At 42.1% G+C, this 18,419-nt stretch overlaps 2 protein-coding genes across 9 annotated transcripts; one reads left to right on the top strand and one right to left on the bottom strand.

Moving 5' to 3' along the window:
• Positions 1-3,057: 3,057 nt before the first annotated feature.
• On the bottom strand, positions 3,058-6,305 carry LRRIQ4 (leucine rich repeats and IQ motif containing 4). Its single transcript, XM_062603226.1, is given in 7 exon segments — positions 3,058-3,242; positions 3,245-3,358; positions 3,361-3,433; positions 3,436-3,522; positions 3,525-3,583; positions 3,586-4,009; positions 6,186-6,305. Coding segments are annotated over 7 exon segments (1,062 nt in total).
• On the top strand, positions 6,145-16,620 carry LRRC34 (leucine rich repeat containing 34). Of its 8 annotated transcripts, none has more exons than XM_062603442.1 (11): positions 6,145-6,243; positions 6,829-6,950; positions 7,814-7,938; positions 8,077-8,141; positions 8,924-9,007; positions 10,636-10,764; positions 12,140-12,235; positions 14,115-14,269; positions 14,365-14,520; positions 15,938-16,064; positions 16,340-16,620. In XM_062603442.1, the coding sequence occupies exons 2-11, from the start codon at positions 6,835-6,837 to the stop codon at positions 16,541-16,543; spliced, it is 1,257 nt and encodes a 418-aa protein (XP_062459426.1). In that variant the 5' UTR covers positions 6,145-6,243; positions 6,829-6,834; the 3' UTR covers positions 16,544-16,620. The 8 variants fall into 8 exon arrangements, with proteins under 8 accessions (XP_062459426.1, XP_062459425.1, XP_062459424.1 ...); XM_062603441.1 differs by having other exon boundaries at positions 6,145-6,258; positions 6,832-6,950; XM_062603440.1 differs by having other exon boundaries at positions 6,145-6,258.
• The last annotated feature ends 1,799 nt before the right edge of the window (positions 16,621-18,419 follow it).

Here is an 18,419-nt window from a genome sequence, read left to right as displayed (position 1 = left end):
CAAAAACCAAACCAAACCCAACAACAACAAAAAAACAAACTTCCAGATATAAGAGTCTGATCTACAGCATATGAAAGCCAGTGGGAGTTCCCACAGTGCCTTCATGCTTCCCACATTCAGGATTAATCCATTAACCTTCAGAACACCTTGTGACATAGACAATGTTCTTATACTTACCCTAAAGATGAAGGAAATACGCAAAGTCTATTACTGAAAGCCACAGGGCATCTTCTAGCTAAGAGCAGAGCGCCCTGCTCTGTGACCAAGAACTGTCAGAAAAAGCACCAACTTGGGATGTGTAAGTGGCTCCTCCTTTTTTTTTATTTGATAATTTATTTGGCGTTTTACTGTATTTGCTTAAACAGAGACAAACTCTGGCACAGTCACTCATGTCATGGCGCATGTTAACCCACAGGTGAGCTCAAAGACTGCAGTGGGATTATTCATTGGAAAGGTATTTTAGGCAGTAAAGATATAAGATCTGCCCACTGGGTGAGGAGTCTTAGAGAAATCCCAAGGCAGCTTGAGGGATAAAGTACTGCTGAATTAGCTCTGAGTATATCTACATGCTGCAGCGATCTTGTGAAGGAGAGGCACAAAGTTGCACTTTCCTAACTTGCTAGGACCCCTCTCATGCAGATGTACATCAATATTCAGTCTGGACGACCCTTCTGACATCAACTTCTGGCTGGTCGGGGTTATAACCAGCAGCTGACCATGCTGTGATGATACCTGTTGATTGTTTAAGCCATAATTTCGTGTGAGGGTCTCCACGGACTTCCTGGTTCTGGTTTCAGTTCTACATGAAAAGTGTGCTTGGCTCCCGCAGCTCTCAGAAACATGAGGTGAACTGGAATATCTTGGTCAGAGGCAGCAGGGAATTGCTGCAGTATGGGATCAGTTATTTTCTACAGAGATCCTCAACTTCTGAAATAAAGCAAAGAGCCCCAGTTTCTGTCAATCAGAAACTTAAGCCAGGAGAGTTACTCTAATGTGGAAGTACCATCGTTTCTGTTTAACAGCAGGACACCAGCCTCTTTCCTTGATCACTTGCTTTTCTATGCCTTTCCTTTTCTATACCTTTCCTCCCCAAATCTGCCTTTAGGCCAACTGGGAAATTGATGCTTTACCTGCTCTGTGAGAATCTCTGAATCACGGCTTTCCCACTTGAACCTCTCTCTCTAATTCAGTAAAGCAGCTGACCCATGTTTAATATCTGAGATTTCTTGTAATCTTACTGACTGGACTTCAGCATTGGGGTTTCTTGCTGTGACATAGTTGGGTCCTCATTCTCAGCTCCAAAGCACAATATGGACTGTTCACAACCTCACCACTTGCTGTTCATGATCCCTTTCTCAGTCCTTTGCCTTCTCATTAGTCTGTCATATCTACTGTGCCATTAAAAAGGTTTTATTAAAGCACTTCTATTAAATGTCCTGTCTATCTGCCAGTCTTCCTGGAAATCTCTTTCTTCCCATGATTTCCTCCTCCGCAGCCTCAAAATCCTTCTTCTCTTTCTCTTTGCCTTCACTTAGGATGAAAAAATTTTGTAAGACACCTCCAAACAATCAAACCAGCATCAGTTACCTAATAAAATGGAAAATCAAAACTGAACCATCCCACTTTTCTGCACGCCCAGCTCTCCCCTGCCAGCAGGCGTGTTAATGATATTTCAGTATCCACTGATTCAAGAACCAAACAGAAATAAGGTCCATATCCTGGGTGCAGCATTTAGAGAGCACTACCTGGAGGTGGCGCTCTAGGAAGAGCTGGGTCTCAGCCTTCCTTCACCACCTCGTTCCAGATGGCAGCACCTTCTCTAGGGCAACACCTTCAAGGGGAGGGACAGCAGGACTGCAGCTCTGACCACCAGTTAAACTGAATAAAGAGGTCTGCTCCCACCCACTTGTGCATTTTAAATCACGGTGGCGGATCCCGGTGCTTCTCTGTGCTTTATGTATGCTGCAAATGAAATTCTGGAGGGGTTTAAGGAGTCATCGAGCAATACAGAATAAAAACCAGAAAAGGACATCAGATGTGTAGGCCAAACAGCTGTAAAGTGCTGTGGGAAGACATGGCTGCATATAAATTTGGCATACTAGAATTTAATAAGGGGTATTTGTCATGGTTATTTTGAATAACAAAGGCGTTATGACATGGCAGGACCCAGAATCATTGCTGAATATTGCATTCTGCAGACTCCCTGCTTTAAAATAAGCCTGTTGTACATGGGTGTTTTACAAACTGTCACCAAGCTACCTCAGAGATGAGCTGTGACACTAAGGATTTGACAGCTTGCAGTCATTCAAAATACTGTTAACTAAAGACTGTCAAAACATCAGATAAGAGTTTTGCAGAAGTGTAGGGATACTCTCAAAACAGCTTTTTACACCTCAGTTAAGACAGGATGAAAAGGCAGGTTCCAGTAGAAATGCATGTGTTCTGCCTGCCTGGAATCATCCTCCGTATTTCCAAACAAATCAAATGAACTGCAAATGTTAGTGGTGTTAAAGGCATTAATAATACTACATCCATTTTTAAATTGCCATCTGCTCTGTTTCAGTTTGTGGTAGAATCACAGAATGGTTTGGGTTGGAAGGGACCTTAAAGACAGTCCCGCTCCAACCCCCCTGCCACAGGCAGGGACACCTTCCACTAGACCAGGTTGCTCAAAACCTCCTCCAACCTGGTTTTGAACACTTCCAGGGATGGCAGCCACAACTTCTCTGGGCAACCTGTGCCAGTGCCTCACTACCTTCACAGTATTGAGTCTAAGCAAATGCAGTTCTTACTTTCCAGTGTACACAAAAAAAAAAATAAAGACTCAAAACAATGGAAGCAGGCTAGCCAATTGGGATTTCATCTTTGTAATTCAACACAAAGGTCAGTGTTTCCACATTCTTGCTTTCTTCTCCCTGCCTGAATACAGTGATGAATAACCCAGGTTCAGGTGCATACCGGGTGGTACATGCCTTCTCACTGTAGTAAAGAAAGATGGCACACAGCTGTAATGAAGAACTTAGAATTTGCAAAAGGGAGGTATCAATAAAATATAAATTAAAACAAAGGACCAAACAACTCCTGTATCTGATTGTCATCCAGGGCCAATACTTCCACGTTTTTCATAGTGCATATTCCTTTAGGAATACCATCAAGGGAGTTGTCATTTATATAAACACAGAAAGGGACAAGCAGCAGCAGATCTGGTGGGAACTTCTTCAGGCTGCAAGCAGTTTGAGCAGTCTCATTTCAGTGAGATTCTTCAAACCTGGGGGAAGCTTGTGCAGGAGATTATGAGACAGATCCAGCATAGCAAGCTTCTGGCAGTGCTGCAGTGAAGGAGGAATGGGGGTAAGTTATTAAAAGCTAAAAGTGGCTTAACTGGGTTTGTCAAAAAGCCTCCCTCTTCTGTGATGACACTGATTATATTTTGTACTTTAGATCTATTATTTCTGAATTAGCAATATGACAAAGCTCCTTGGGAAAACTTTCAAATCTTTTTCTGGAGGTAAATTTCCTTGATTTTTTTTTTTTTTTAGGTTAACTCTTTCTTTAGGCAGACACTTGAGATGATTGTCAGAAGGCCAAGCAGTTCAATGTGATAGAGGTATCCACAGATCTGCACTGGAATTTCATGACAGTTTGCTTTGTTAAGCCTGAGCTGACAAAGGGACTACAGCTTGCTGCAAACTACAAGAGAGGGGATTGTTACATCTAAGCTCAGAGGAGATTTCATCTCCCCCAGTTCTTTGCATATATCTTGTATGTGATCCTGATCCAAGTAGGGGACCTTCATATGCCTCAGGCAATTTATGTCTCTGGGGATGCTTACAATCAGGTTCTACCCTGTATGCGGCTCTTCCAGATATTCTAGACTCAAGACCCCTGGCAAGACTGTTCAGTTACTTGTTGGATAAATCATTATGAAAAATATCCTCTGTGTGACACGTGTGGGAGAAAGAGCTTCATTCTCTGGCGCTTTATTCAGTGGTATTTCTTGTGTATCATACTCAAAACCAACAGAATCAGCTTTGGGCCAGTGACTGCCCCCTGCACTGGCCTCTTGGCTCTACTGAGACTCAGCCATCTCTGCTCTGATTCGGAGAAAACTCCAGGAACAAACTCGCCCACAGAGTTTCAAGTTGACAAGCAGGTATTCTTTATTGCGGCGCCGGGAGATAGCTCCTCCTAACGTGCGTGCCCATATACAGGATACAGGCTATCCTTATATATGAGGCTACACATGAATTACATCATTTTACAGAAAGTTTCCCACATGCATACAAAAAATGTGATGGTGGTCTTTAAGGGTTGTTTACTTCTCCCAACAATCTTCTGGCAGTCTTTGCAGCACCAGCTTGATTAACATTACAGGCATAGCAATCGTCCTGTCCTTCTACTCATCATTTAAGTTTAACTGCTCCCATCCTGGACATCTGCTAGTCCCGGGACACTCCCCAGTAGATGTTTACACCAGTTTAGTGGGTTCACGAACACCACAAACACAGCAATCATCCTGTCCTTCTACTTATCAGTTACTTTAACTGTGCCCATCCTGGATATCTGCTAGTCCCAGATTCTCCCCATCCCCAGGTCCGGTTTTTCTATTCTGCTTTTCATACACTTTTTGTACTAAGGTCCTAAGGACCTGAAACTATGTCAACTACCTTCAAGCACCGCAGTTATTTTCCATTACAAAGCCATCAAACTTAATGTTACTTGGAACTGACTACATTGTGCTTTTGTGCCCCCTTGTCTCAGCTCCGTATTTCTAATTCCAGAAGATTAAAACGATGAAAAATCACCAGTACTCAGGGACCTTCCTGTGCTAAGTTAAGTACTGACAGAATTCAACATTTAGGGACTGGTTCTAGTCTCAAGCTGTGCCCCTGCAATAAGCTATTTGTGTTCTTTGATCAAATCTCGCAGTACATACAGCAGGACCGTATCTTTGAATCCATTCATGTGAGGAATGTAGGAAATGTCCTCAAAGACTGAGGTCAGACTCAACAGCAAAGCAGAAATCCATTAAACGTTTTCGCAAAAACAGGTGCCCCAGTGAGGAGAGCTCACCCTGCTTACAGCCTTCTTTTAATCCCTACTCCGAACCGCAAAGTCCCTCCCTTGTTTCCCTGCTGGTTAGGTACTCAGAGGTTTACAGCCTTATCCGAAGCGCCTAAGTTACTAACGTGAAGTCCTGCCCCTGTTTACATTTCCCACTACTCTAGTTCAGGCGGCTCTTCTTACTTACACGTGTGCTCTTACGGTATAGTGGCCTACTTCCTCCGTCCCTCCCCATCCCTCCCCCCTTGAGCTTGGTTTCAAGTATCAAACCTTGTTCTAGCCCTTTTATCGCTCTGACTACAATGAGTTTCGGCTGAAATTTCCCGTCTATGTGCCAGCTTCCCCTCTGTCTTTTATTAGCACGCAAGCTATACTTAAAAGGCTGTAAAAGCAACACAGGGGTATTTCTTACAAGTGCATTCGGAAGTGTCCCAACAGCCAAATTCAGAGGGTGAACTTGTGAAGTCAAGGGAGCTGGATAAAGCAATCTCCTTGTGTCTTGAAGGGCCCTATTTACAAACCCTGACATTTCTTCAGCTATGCTGATGGTAAAACTGGGAGAGTCCTGCTGGAGAAAGGTGGCACCTTCTTCTGTGACAGTGGTTTCTGAGCCAGAGAGATGCCAGTGAATCTGGTATTTGACAATCCTCAAAGTTGTACTGTTGCCAGTAGCAAAAGAGCAAGGGGTGGGAAGGGAGAGACCCGATGTCTGGATAGAAGAAATCTGTCGCTGGCATTTAAGGAATGATAGGAGAAAATAGAGGTCAAGAGGTAGCTGACAGTCATCTCCTACTAAATACCCTTTTCTCTCCTGCTGTAGCCATTCTGGGATGACATCATGTTTTCAGAGATGAATGGTTTCCAGGTGCCACCAAGATGAGAGGAAGAACTGAGCAACCACCATGGGGGAGACGCATGCTGGGCTTCCCAGTCCAATTCAGATGTTGCACAAGGGTATTTTCTTCTTTATTGCCTCCAAGTTCAGTACTTGGGAGTGAGCCCCAGACGCTGTGGGACAGGAGAGTGTGCGATCCTAGCTTACTCGCTGCTGCGTACAAAGGCAATAGTGAAGCCATTTGGTGGAAAGGACCAGCACAGACACCTTTGAAGTAACTGCTAACCCATGCAACCACGGAAACTTTTGCAAAGCCTCCTTGGAGACTGAGGGCAGACGGCTGAGTAAATACTCTGGGGGTGAGCTGATGAAGCACCCCTCCATACAGGGGTCGGGCACCACGCATGCGGCCACTCTCCACAGTGAGGAGGGGAAGGGTGGCGGTGGGGCGTCATGCCAGGGCCATGGGCTGAGTCTGGCTGCCTTTGCCAGCTCCCTCCTGGAGGGCCTGTCACACCCTCCTTGGAAACAGGCTTCATTACCAACCGTTGTTAAGGTTGGGGCAGCCTGGCTCGCCCGCGGGCTGGCGCAGGGAGAGGGCGCCGGTGTGAATCGCTCAGGTAGGCCTGCGGAGGTCGGGGCTCGCCGCTTTTAGAGGGAGCAAAGGTCCTGCCTGTATGAATACTAATTCTGTTAGCTCAGGTTCCTTGGGATGGCTTCAGGAACACATCCACAAATCCACATTTTTCCCGATTCTTTTCTTGTCTGTTTGTATCTGTTATTCATGTGCTGCATACCGGCAGTTGTAACCCTTTTCAGACCAAGCCCAGTTTTATTGTTATGCAAAGCGCAGCACGACAGCGCTTGGGTCTATGGTGATGTTGCTAGGCTGCAATAACGATGCAATAACGCTTTGTTTTGTTTTCCAGCAGGTCATGTCAGTTTGCCCAGATCTTCACCAGCACTATGTGCAGGTCTGCCAAAACTTGGGCCAACCTGAAAACCCTTTCATTGCTCATGTGCTTCGAGAAGCTGATAAAAATGATGAAATGTAAGGAAATAACGAACGATGTGTTTCAGATGCTTCTGAAAGTCTTAAGATAGCAGGACAAGGAGTTGAACAGTGCGAAAGTTCATGCAGTTTCAGGCTGAAACACAAATCATATTTAGCATTTACTGCTGAAGTTCTGGTTTGACTCATCTTGACATCATCTTGGCAGAAGTTTGTAGCTATATATCCCTTCTGGGCAGCTTTACAAGCAGTGAAATCAAAAAAGTGAAAAATGTACAGGATGGTGCCTTTGTGTCCCTTAAAAAAGCCAAACCCAAATTCTAACTCCCTTCCTTTTGTCTCCTGTTTAAAAAAGCCTCAGCTGCATACAGTTAGCTTCCCTAAAATGTCTCTGAATCCTGCCAAGTTATTAACTACCCAAATTCTCTCTCATTATGTGTCTAGATAGGGCTTCCTCCCATGTATGCTCCTGGGGTCAAAGTTAATTATCCTTTCTAGAGAAAACCTGAGAAAATACAGCATGGTGAAATGGGTTGTGTTAGGTTTTGATCTTGAGGGCAGGTTAGGGTAAATAAATGAAAAGGAACAAGAAAATAGGAGATAATGAGGTAATCTCCAGGATAGTCTATATTTCCATCTGCCTTCCCCTCATCTTGCTTCTTCCTGCTTTTTGTGCATGTGTGCTAAGCAGCTGTGCAGTGTCCAGATTATCAGAAAGGACAGTGCTGAAGTACAGTTTGAATCACATTGTCTGCCATGGCATTACCAAAGGTCACAGCAGCAGCTAACTGCATGAAACACATCAGCGAGGGCAAGCCTGGATACACTTCCTATCTGGAGAGAGAATTCATTTATCTGTAGCATTTTACTTCTCCCCATGTGCTTACATTTTTATGTTTCAGCATATGGACAAAAGGGTTCACATTAAAAATAGCTGGAAATAGTCATCTAGTGCCTGTGCAGAGAGTTACAGATGACAATCTTCAAGTTCTTGTCTCTGTCTTACGTACGGCTGCATTTGTCACAGGTAAGCTTTTTTTAATATACATTTAAACATTGCTGTGTTAATATAAGAAAACTTAAGCAGGGTTTGTTTTGGTTTCTTTTTCAGAGATCAGTTCATTGTTGATATGCATCTGTCACATTCTTCGTTCATCTTTTTCAGGTTTGGATCTTAGGTATAATGTATTGACTGATGCTGGAGCAAAGACCATGGCAACATTCCTCCAGGTGCCACAGTGATGTTTCTCTTTCAGCAACTTGTAATTTATTTGTCAGTGATAATATTTGTATGTGCTGTATTGGAGACAAGAGTGCAATTGTTTGGCAAAATTTCAGTACTTTTTACTTTCACATCCAAATCCATCCTACTAAAATCTCAGACTGTATTCTCTGGGAAGATCTTTCATTTCTAGTAGAACACCCTTGGACATCTGGCTAAGGTGTCCAAAAGAAAGAACGGTTGAATAAATTGTGGGGCTTTCAGGCTTACCGTTCAGTTTAACGAAGGAGGTCATGGAAGTGTCAAATGTCCCAGGGCGTTTGTTTTAGATACTTATCACCTCTGTTAGACTTTTTGTAGGTCTAAACATAGGAAACTTTAATGCTGCCTTTTTGTCATTATAAGCACTGGAATAGAGATGGAAAATGGTGAGTTACCACTTGGTGCCTGTGTTCCTGGAGCTCAGGGTGTGCCATGAGGTTTGCAAAGTGCCTGAAGGTCTGCATCTGAGCTTGACCACCTGCCTCGTTTGGTCATGCTGAGCACTTGGGTTCGCAAGTGGTTTCTGTAAGCACCCTGAGGACATGTTTTTACGTGCTGCATGTTTTTCTGCCTTTTCCTCATCATCTGACACACTGGCGTTCTTTAACTACTTCTCCAAATCAAGGGCTGTCTGAAATGCAGTAAAGGTCAGAGGTTTTAAGTACAAGTGTGATGCATATCCTCTTTGAAAACTGCAGGCTTGCTCTGGAAAGGAGTCTGATTGCTTTCTGATTTGTTTGTTCCTCAGGAAAGCTCCTCTCTGAGGTACCTGAACCTGATGTTTAATAATATTGGCACAAGTGGAGCAGAGCTGATAGCAAAAGCGCTCCATGTGAGTATTTGCCTGGCAGATTTAAACAATGGTATCTCGTTTGGTATTTTTGCTTTTGAGGAACTGTACTAGCTGTCCTGCCAACATCAGAGCTGGCTGAAGGGGCCCTCTCTCTTCGGTCCATTCAGTGGTTTACTGTATCACAGGGACTGCTTGTTTTCTCAAAGCAAACTTCAGAAATCAGGTTTCACACAAGAAAACGTTGTACTGTGCTGCCATTAACACTTAATTATCACAACTATCACAGCTGGATTTTTCCAAGTGAAAAATGCTCTGCTGTGGGATATGCAGTGCCATCAATTTCTTCTTTTAAAAGAAAAGAATTGTATTATTTTTACCTGTACCTCGATGTCAGTATTTGTCTGGATTCAAGATGTCTCAGACATGTTTTCAAAACTCTGGCTCGCAGCAGAATCATAAAAAAAAGTCTGTTATTTTTAATGTGGCTTCCCAAGGAAATGAGGCTTGTGTGCATGATTTGTAGTGTTTGTGAAATGAGACTCATGTGAGCTCGCTCTTCCTCCTTCACAGTCTTTGGATTCTGAACCGATTTCAGCTAAATTTGACAGGCCCCCAGAGCACTAAGGTTGTACAGTAGATCATACCGGGCTTGCAAGCAGCCACCAAAGCACTAAGGTTGTACAGTAGATCATTCTGGGCTTGCAAGCAGCCCCCAAAGCTCTTTGTACAGCCCCAGCAGCATTTGCTGGGTTTGCTGAGCAGGCAGATGGCAGGACCCCTGGGCTGCATGGGTTCCTGCTGCCATTGGGCCAGGCAGGGAAGTCTGGGGGTGAAGGTAGGTTGTTATTGAGGGAGGGAGAGGGAAGAAGATGGCTGGAGTGAGGTACTGCATCAGGTGAAGGTGTGCTGGGGACATGTGGAAGACCTCAAACCTGTATGAAACTGGGCTTCATTAGTTCTGCTGCTAACAGAACTACTTGGTTTGTAATCTCTTCCTCAACTGTGATCTCTGGTAATTAGTGATTATAAAGGAAATAAAAATATGAAGCTACTCTGCATTTCATTTTGGGCTTTAACAGTTGAATAGCTGTTTTATATCCATTGAAATTCTATGGAGGGTGAGGGGAAAGATGCTGACTTTTCTAGACCTCTGATCAGAACTTTATATTGCCAGTGATGCCTCCACTCCTGCAAAGACTTACACATTGGTTTGACTCTACTAAGTAGTCCTACTGAAGGTGACCGGCTTCACTGAGCTTCGACTGGTCGTGTGCTTTAAAAGCCGATGAAAAATAAAGCAAACTATATTCTTGCTTAAAACACTTACTAGATTTAAATCAGTTTTGTTATAATTTACATTTCAGATGCCAATTCAGGCAGATTTATTTAGGCAGGATTATTTTTGTGCGTGTGAGATTTGTCGACTTGGGAGAAACAAAAGTTCTCAAATATTTGAGTTTTGCTTCCAGACTCTCATGCATTTCATTCCACTGAGGAAAGCCTGAGCCAACAGCTTAGTCAGTGTTATCACTTAAACACGATTCTTCTGGAGGGTTGTTTTGTCTTTGTGTGACAGCCAGCAGGATTCACAGGGGAAAGGACAGTGTTGTTTTTCAGGCCGCTTCAAAGGCATTGATTTTTTTGTCTCCTATTTTTATTTTGTTTAGGGGAATGAAACTCTTCTGCATATGAGAATGACTGGGAACAAAATAGGAGAGAAAGGTGGGATGTTCTTTGCTTCAATGCTACAAATTAATTCAACCTTGGAGAAGTTGGATCTTGGAGACTGTGATATAGTGAGTAACCCAGTGAAATAATCAGCAATGACCTAAGTCTTTCAAGGATATTACAAAGGTTCTGCACTACTTAATTAGGGGAAAATGCCATCTGTTGACATTGATTTTACATTTTGTGGTAGCAGTATATAATATTGCAGTGTGTACTTGGACAAGCATGTTGCATACACCTGAGAAGTCACAACTGATGATGTGTATGAGCCACTATGTCCCTGGGAATTCAACTGCTTGGCTTTCACATTTTCTGAGATTTGTTTCTGCTGTTCATTTTTGTTGTGCTGCCTAAGTCCTGTGTAAGTCATGTTGAAGGAAGGACTTCTTATTCCCTGGAGGCTCTTTTCCTTCTGAAGTATCCAGTGCACCTGAAAGTAGCCCAGTCCCATAGCTCTGTTGCTCCTATCAGGCTTCAGTCCCTAAAGGACATAAGCACAACAGTGCTGAATTGAGCAGAAAGGCTGCTCAAAATGAGCCTGATTTGATCCTAAATAACCTGGTGTCTCCTGGAGTCATGAGCAGGGAGACCGTGAGGATAGGAATGCCTCCATGGACTAAAAGGGTGCTTCCTACTCTAGCCAGTATAAAAACCTGTGGATAGCTTTTAAATCCTATATTCGTTTCCTGGAATTGCAGAATTTGCTCCTAAACTAGAAAGGGGAATACCTCAGGAAGTGTGCAGGGTGTTACAAATACATAAACAAGGGAAGTGTAGCCAGTGTAGGATTTATTTGAAAGCTTAATGTGTTTATGCTTGGTAGGGAGTTCGTAGAGAGTTGGTTTAGAATGAAGGGGCTTTGGGTGCAGACCAGCCTAACTGGAAAATAGCACAAATATAAATCAGTGAGCAAACTAGAAGGAAATAAAAAAAATCCAAATTGGCCTGTATTCTAGACTGTATTCTTTGTACCACATTATTCACATTTAGTGTGAATTTACCTAGTAGATAAATGTTAGCTAAGACTTTTATCATAGACTTCAGGGAAAACACACAAGCTGGTTTTGCTTCATAAATTAGGAAAACCAAAATAGAGGATCAATTAAATGGATGAGTATCTTTGAGATGCATTATTCTTGGTTTTTATTTTCCGAGTTGCCAAATTTCCTAGTCATTTGTACTACTGAGATGAATTCCACTCTATTATTCCACGGGGAGCTGGCACTGGTATTATCAGAAAATACATTGTGTGTCTGTAAGCACTTGCCAGCTGCATTTGTATCTCTCCAGAGTGCATGGGGGCAGAAATAACAGTATTTCTAATCTGAGCCCATTTGATGTTTTTGATCTTCTGACAATCAATTCTAGGAAGTTGCGGTAATTTGTTAGCTTGATTTATACATCAAATAGGTTTTTTTCTAAAGAGTTTATTTTTATTTCCAGGGTGTGCAATGTCTAATAGCAACAGCATCAGCCCTGAATCAGAACAAATCAGTCAAGGCAATAAACCTAAATCGTCCTTTACTGTTCAGCCAAGAGGTATGTAAGCAGACTGTAGTTTTAGCTGAGGGAAGCATAGTAAAGTCAGTACTTATGCCTTTATGTACATCTGAACTGCATGGCTCTCTGTGTTTCCTTACAAAGTGAAGTAAATTGTTGCAGAAATACTCTTTCTCTCTTTCTGTGCCAAGTTTTGTGCCATCACAGGCTGCCGTGGTTTAACTAGAAGGTTAATTGTTTAAAAATTGCTTTCTTGGTACATACACTTTTGTTAAATCATAAGCTAATGGAAAGGGCTTGATATTGGAGAACCAAGTATTCCTTCTGCTGTTACAGTGTGGAGAGTTTCATGCATAGTTCAGCAAATGGGGAGAAATGGTGTTCAGCAGGAAATGAGAGGAAGAACAAAAGACTGCTATTTATCTCAGCAGTGCAATACCCGCAGCTTAAAGAAGAAAGGCACGCTTTAACAATATGCCATAATCACTGGAATGTGTGGTTGTTTTACTGCGTGAACTTGAAGCACAAATTTAACAAATGAACGCACCTCATCAATGTAAACCCTACTATGAATTTGTTACCCAAAAGGAAGACGCAATCCTTCCGGAACAATCAAGCGCTGAAAAGAGAATCTACAAGTACAGATACACAGAGCTGTGGGGCTTTTGCTTGCAGGCATGCAGCTTCTGCACCTTGCTTTTCCTGCTGAAGTCTTGGCTGTAAAGCTGCTTGTAGCGGTGGTTTCACCAGACTGGCAGCAATTCTCGGGTGTCTGTGCTATGGACAGTATTTTCCTGCTGGCAGGATAATGAAATTAAACTGTTGTGAAGGCCAGATCTTCCTAAATTCCCACAGTTTAAGCAGATTTTAGTTGTTTCTTTTCTACTAAGACAGGGCTTGATCTACCTAACCCCAGTTTTAGAAGTCAATTTAAAATACTGCTATTGAAAATAAATACCAGTAAGGGCACGGTCTGTACCTGTGAGATTCTACTAGCCACTGTTCCTACCTTCAACTTTCTAATTTTCTGAGGCCTCTAGGTTGTTCCCTCATTTTTGGCTCTAAGTATTCACTCATTATTTTCTTATCAAAACTTCAAAATGAACTGAGTCTTACAATGACAGAAGGTATATTTTTTCCTGTAGCAACCCTATTTCTTTTGATGAAATAATAGACTAGCATCATAACAAAGTACTTTTAATGTTAGTGAGGACTAACTCAAACATTCAGTTTAAGAGCAATGACTGGAAGGAAAACTAATTAGACATAATGATTCAAACACTGATGCTTTTGGTATCTGCAGGGATGTACATAGCACTATCAATGTGCATATATCTTTCCAGTATTTTATTTATTTATTTCAGTATAATCCTTATATATTGTTTCCCAGCTATTTTTAATACAATACACAACAATAGAACATTACTGATGACCAAACCGACAGGCTGAGAGAGTTGGGCTTGTTCAGAGAATAGAAATCTTGGGGGAAACCTTACAACAGCCTTCCAGTTCCTAAAGGGAACTTACGAAGAAATCTGGAGAAGGGCTTTTTACAAGGCATATAGGAATATGACAGTTGGAGCTGGCTTTAAACTGACAGAGGGGAGATTTAGATATTCAGAAGTTCTTCACTGTAAGAGTGCTGAGTCACTGGCACAGGCTGCCCAGAGAAGCTGTGGCTGCCCCATCCCTGGCAGTGTTCAAGGCCAGGTTGGACAGAGCTTGGAAAAACCTGTTGCAGTGGAAGGTGTCCCTGCCCATGGCAGGGGGGATGGAACTGGATGAGCTTTAAGGTTGCTTCCAACCATTCTATGATTCTATGAAATCTTTCTGGTGGTTGTGAATCTCCCTTTTACTGAAACAAGACTATATTTTTTTCTTAAAGTATAGCTTAATAAGACTCAGTGTATGTTCTTAGGAAGAGACCACAGTTCATCTAGCTCTGATGTTGAAAAATAACTCTTCTCTTGTGGAACTACACTTGTGCAAGCATGGAATGAAAAACTTTGGTGTGGAGAGACTGTGTGAGGCTTTGTATGAAAACTCCAGCGTGAGATACCTTAATCTTGCCTGGTAAGAGTTTTTAAGTGACACAGCCCTGACTAACATTAGAAACTCATTTTCTTACCACCTTTTTAAGAAAAAATGTGTGCATCTCTCTCTTTCAGTAATAAAATAACCAGTGACGGTGTAAAATTTCTGGGAAAACTACTAAAATGGAACCAGACCCTGCAAATCCTAGATCTTAATGCAAACCAAATAGAAGATGATGGAGCCGTCTACCTGAGTGAGGCCTTGGCTTTGTACAACAGGACTCTTCAGGCGTTAGTATTTACACAGTTTCCCCAGAATCTGCAGGTGTAAGGAACTTGGGCTTTGCAGTGTCTGAGCTGACATCAAAACTGTGTGCTTTGATGTTGATCAAAATGGAAAAGTCAGGAAGTTCTGAACTTTTTGGTCCGTTTTTCCTTCTTGGGGTGAAAAAAACGTGATGGATTGGGTAGGATTGTTTTGCTAAGCATAGGTTTTTCCTCCTATGAGAGGTGCCCTGAGACCTGTGCTGGAAGTGAGCCACAGGTCCTCTTAGAGCCCTGCAGCTGGAGGCCAGGCCCGAGATACTAATGTATTTTGTGCAGTACAAGAAGCCTGTGTTTGGTAACTGAATGAGCTAAAGGAGTAAAACACAAGGCCAAGACATGCCGTTCAGCCCCACATGCTAACACCTTGTGTTTACATTCCTGCACTTCCAGGATTGCTCTCTACTCACTTTATCTTTCCGTGTACTTTTTTTTTTTTATATCTTGTATCCACTGCTGTGTGGCCTGACATACACCTTTTCTTCTCTTTAGGGCTTTTTGGGGCTGATGTTTGGCTCAGCTTTGTAGTAGTTCATCTTATATGTGATTCACAGTTTTTACAGTTGTTCTGAGGGACGTGTGGCGGGGGAGGAAATTAGATCTTGTTAGTTCTTTTTGCATCTTTAAAGCATAGGTCCCTGTGGTACACAACCAAAACCAAGCAGGAGCTGTACAGCTTTCAGAATTTTAAGATAATAAGACTCCATGCAGGGATAAGGCACTATATTTGTTGATTCTTATGTTCCATACTTAAGAAAATCCTCTAAGTTAGCTTCTGAGTGAACCCAAAAGAGCTGTAATCTCTCCATCAGGGTGTATTTTGTAGCCGGCATTAAACCATGCCCTGGCAGGATGTAAAAGCTGATCAAAGGCGTTACCTGAAGCCATTAGTTTTAAGTAGCAGACTGAGGAGGTGGTGGCTGCTAGGTGCCTCTGAAAGCCTTCCAGGTTCACTCATATAAAAATAACTGCCACTGCACAAAGATCAAAGCTTAGCTTGGAGAAATGCCAGGGCTTGGGCTTCAAGGCAGAGGAGAGATGAGACCTGGCCACCAGGCAGTCAGCCACTGAGATTGAAGAACTAAGTAGTGAACAACCTGTTATGGCTGCACCAGTCATGGAAATGACTTGAGAAATGGTACAAGTCCATAGTCCAAACTGCCTTTAGCAACATGGGAAAGATTTTATAGTAGGACTGGCCTTGATACAAATAAATATTTATTAATAACATATGTAGAATTTCAATATACTTATCAGATATATAATAATATGTAATAATAAAATATAAAATAAGAGTAAATCATAGTTAAACTCTTGGTTTTGACCAAGAGATGGGAATTCTGTGGTTTAGCACACATTTGCACAACTATTTTCTCTGGTTTAGGTTGTCAGTAGTAAGCAACAATATAAGTGGCAAAGGACTTGTAGCTCTTTCAGAGGCAATGAAAACAAACACAGAACTTTCCTGTATTTACATCTGGGGGAACAAATTTGATGAAGCCACCTGTATGGTAAGTGCTTGCTTCTGAACTCCTCTAAGAGGGTTGGAGTTTGTTTATCCTAGTTCATGTTTACAGTCATTGTAAAAATGACAATAATTAGCAAGATACTTGATTAACTATGGGGTTTATTTAAATAATTATAATATGGTGGTGCTGTAATGAGACTCACTGGACATCAGCATACTGAAATAATCAAATACTCTCCTGTCGTGTGTTATCTTCTAAAGACTTCACTGCAATCAAGAGAATATTCTGTGTCTCATTCTTGGTTTTACTCATTTCAGGCACTTTCAGAATTAATTCAGATGGGCCGCCTGAAACTTAACTGCACAGACGTGGAGCCTTATGAAGTGGATGGGCACATTTACCTTGCAGAGCTCTCCCATGGCCTGCAGAAGCATTACTACTGGACGCCAAGTTATTGGGCAGTGACAAAAAAGGATGCTAATGCCAGTCTGGCAATTGCAGCTGTTTCAGAATACTTGTGAGTGAGGTAGCAGCTTGAAGCATTCGGTATGCTTGAGCTTTTCCTGTCAGGTTTCTAGAAAACAAGATTGTATCAATATCATACTTGCTGCATGTTGTTTCTTCAGGGTCTTTAGTCTGGAAAGAATCTAAACCTGCTCGAAATGGCATTAAAGTATTGAACCAATGACTTTAAAATTTGTTGATAAGTAACAGCCAATATATTAAGAGCCTACTAATATGAAAATGCGTTATTTCTGCTGCAGTCATTTCTATTGCACACTGTCTTCTTTGCCTTACCATGACTAGCTGTAGTTCCAGAGTTCCTAGGTGAGAAATTTAGTGAAATGACATGCTCAGAGGAAAACATTTTCACCACAGAAGTGCATGAAGAGTGACATTAGGTATCGTTAACAGTAATGAGTAAACCAGTCACTGCCCAGAGGCATATGAAGGGTTTAGACTGCAGCAGTGCAGAGGCATGAAGTGAACTCTCAGCAGCTAACTACCCTGCTCTATTTAGACGACCTTCTCAGACCAAATGCTTCTTATTTAGAAAAGATGCAGAGGCTGGATTAGAGCAGTTGCAGAGCATCTGAGTGGAGTGTCCTGACCACCGGACTGCTGCAGGTGAAGAGCTGTTGTTGCCCTTCCTGGGCTGTGATCTCTGCCGTTGGGTTTCCATATAGCTGGGAGAGCCCATATGCAATGTTACTGCATCTCTGCAGGTTGGAGTACAGCCAGGCAGATCAAGCTGACAAAATCTTACACCCAGGACTACTGCTGGGCAGCAACTTTACTTGATAGCAAATCAGATATACTGCAGAAGAAGATTCCTGCTGAAACGGGGAGGTTTGGGTAAATCTGTTTGTTGCTACTGTGCTCTACATACACTCTCCTTTTACTTAGTAATGGTGCTTTTGATCTCTTTTCAAGAATAACCTTTTTTTAAACCCAAGTTAAATTAACCTAATCATTAAGCCACTATAATGCTGGGACTTTAAAGCTGGTATTTTGATTAGCTTGCAACTTGTACTTGTTCCTTGTACAACAAATGATACACACCCACCAACCTTGGTGTCTTTTCTTCCTGTCTCTTAAAAATTAAGAAGTAGCTACGTGGCAACTCTTCTGCACAAATAAGACAACATATACACACAATGGTAGTTAAACATTGTTTAATGATTTGGGTACAGACTTTGTAGAATTTTGGGAACCACTCAGCTTGTTTCCTTCTTCCACCCACTCTGCTCATACCTGTAGAAGTCACTAGATGTGGAGGTGTTCTGTTGTTTGGTTGGGTTTTTTTCATTCCTCCCACCCCAATCACAAATGAACCAGGCTCTGTTGCTCCAAAAAGCACTTACTGTCATAAGAGGACTTAAGAGGTAAATCCACAGAGCAGGTATGTTTGTTCCATGTACCTGTACAGGGTCCTCCTAACTTGTACTTGTCTTGTTAAGCAGAAAGCCCACACATCACACTGAAAACCCTGTTCTAGAGAGAAGCTTATAGTTTAACAGGAAGCTTATAGTGGTTAAACAGGAAAAACAGCAATGAGAACAAAAATTAAGGGTACACTGAATGTGATTGTTTGAGAACAAGCTACATGCTACAAAAACTTCTAAGTTTAAAAATAATTAGATGAGACTGTATTATCAAATATCAAAGTTGGTGTTTTCATGGGCATTGCTGCACTGGAGCTCTGCAGGTTACATTCCGATAGAGTACTTTCCATACTGAGACACTGATGATACAATTTTCTGCCAGAAAGGCCACTACAACATTCAGATCAAGGTAACTTTTTTCCACACATCTTTCTTTCTCTTGTATTTATGCAAGTATTTGTACTGTCTCTGAACCATTGTTTAATAGCAAGATGTGTAAGAGCACTCTGCA

Source organism: Pezoporus occidentalis, unplaced genomic scaffold, assembly GCF_034315485.1.
Source record: "Pezoporus occidentalis ecotype Australia unplaced genomic scaffold, CSIRO_AGI_Poc_V1 ctg8, whole genome shotgun sequence".
NCBI lineage: Eukaryota > Metazoa > Chordata > Aves > Psittaciformes > Psittacidae > Pezoporus > Pezoporus occidentalis.
Note: the sequence above shows the minus strand (reverse complement) of the source record. Positions and strands in the feature narration are given on the sequence as shown.

Bases quoted from the DNA above. Each gene is read 5' to 3' on its own strand.
- LRRC34 (XM_062603439.1), top strand. From the start codon at position 6,772: ATGGTGATGTTGCTAGGCTGCAATAACGATGCAATAACGCTTTGTTTT. The intron at 14,521-15,937 runs GTTAGTATTTAC...TCTCTGGTTTAG, and splicing joins TACAACAGGACTCTTCAGGC to GTTGTCAGTAGTAAGCAACA. The intron at 16,065-16,339 runs GTAAGTGCTTGC...TACTCATTTCAG, and splicing joins TTGATGAAGCCACCTGTATG to GCACTTTCAGAATTAATTCA.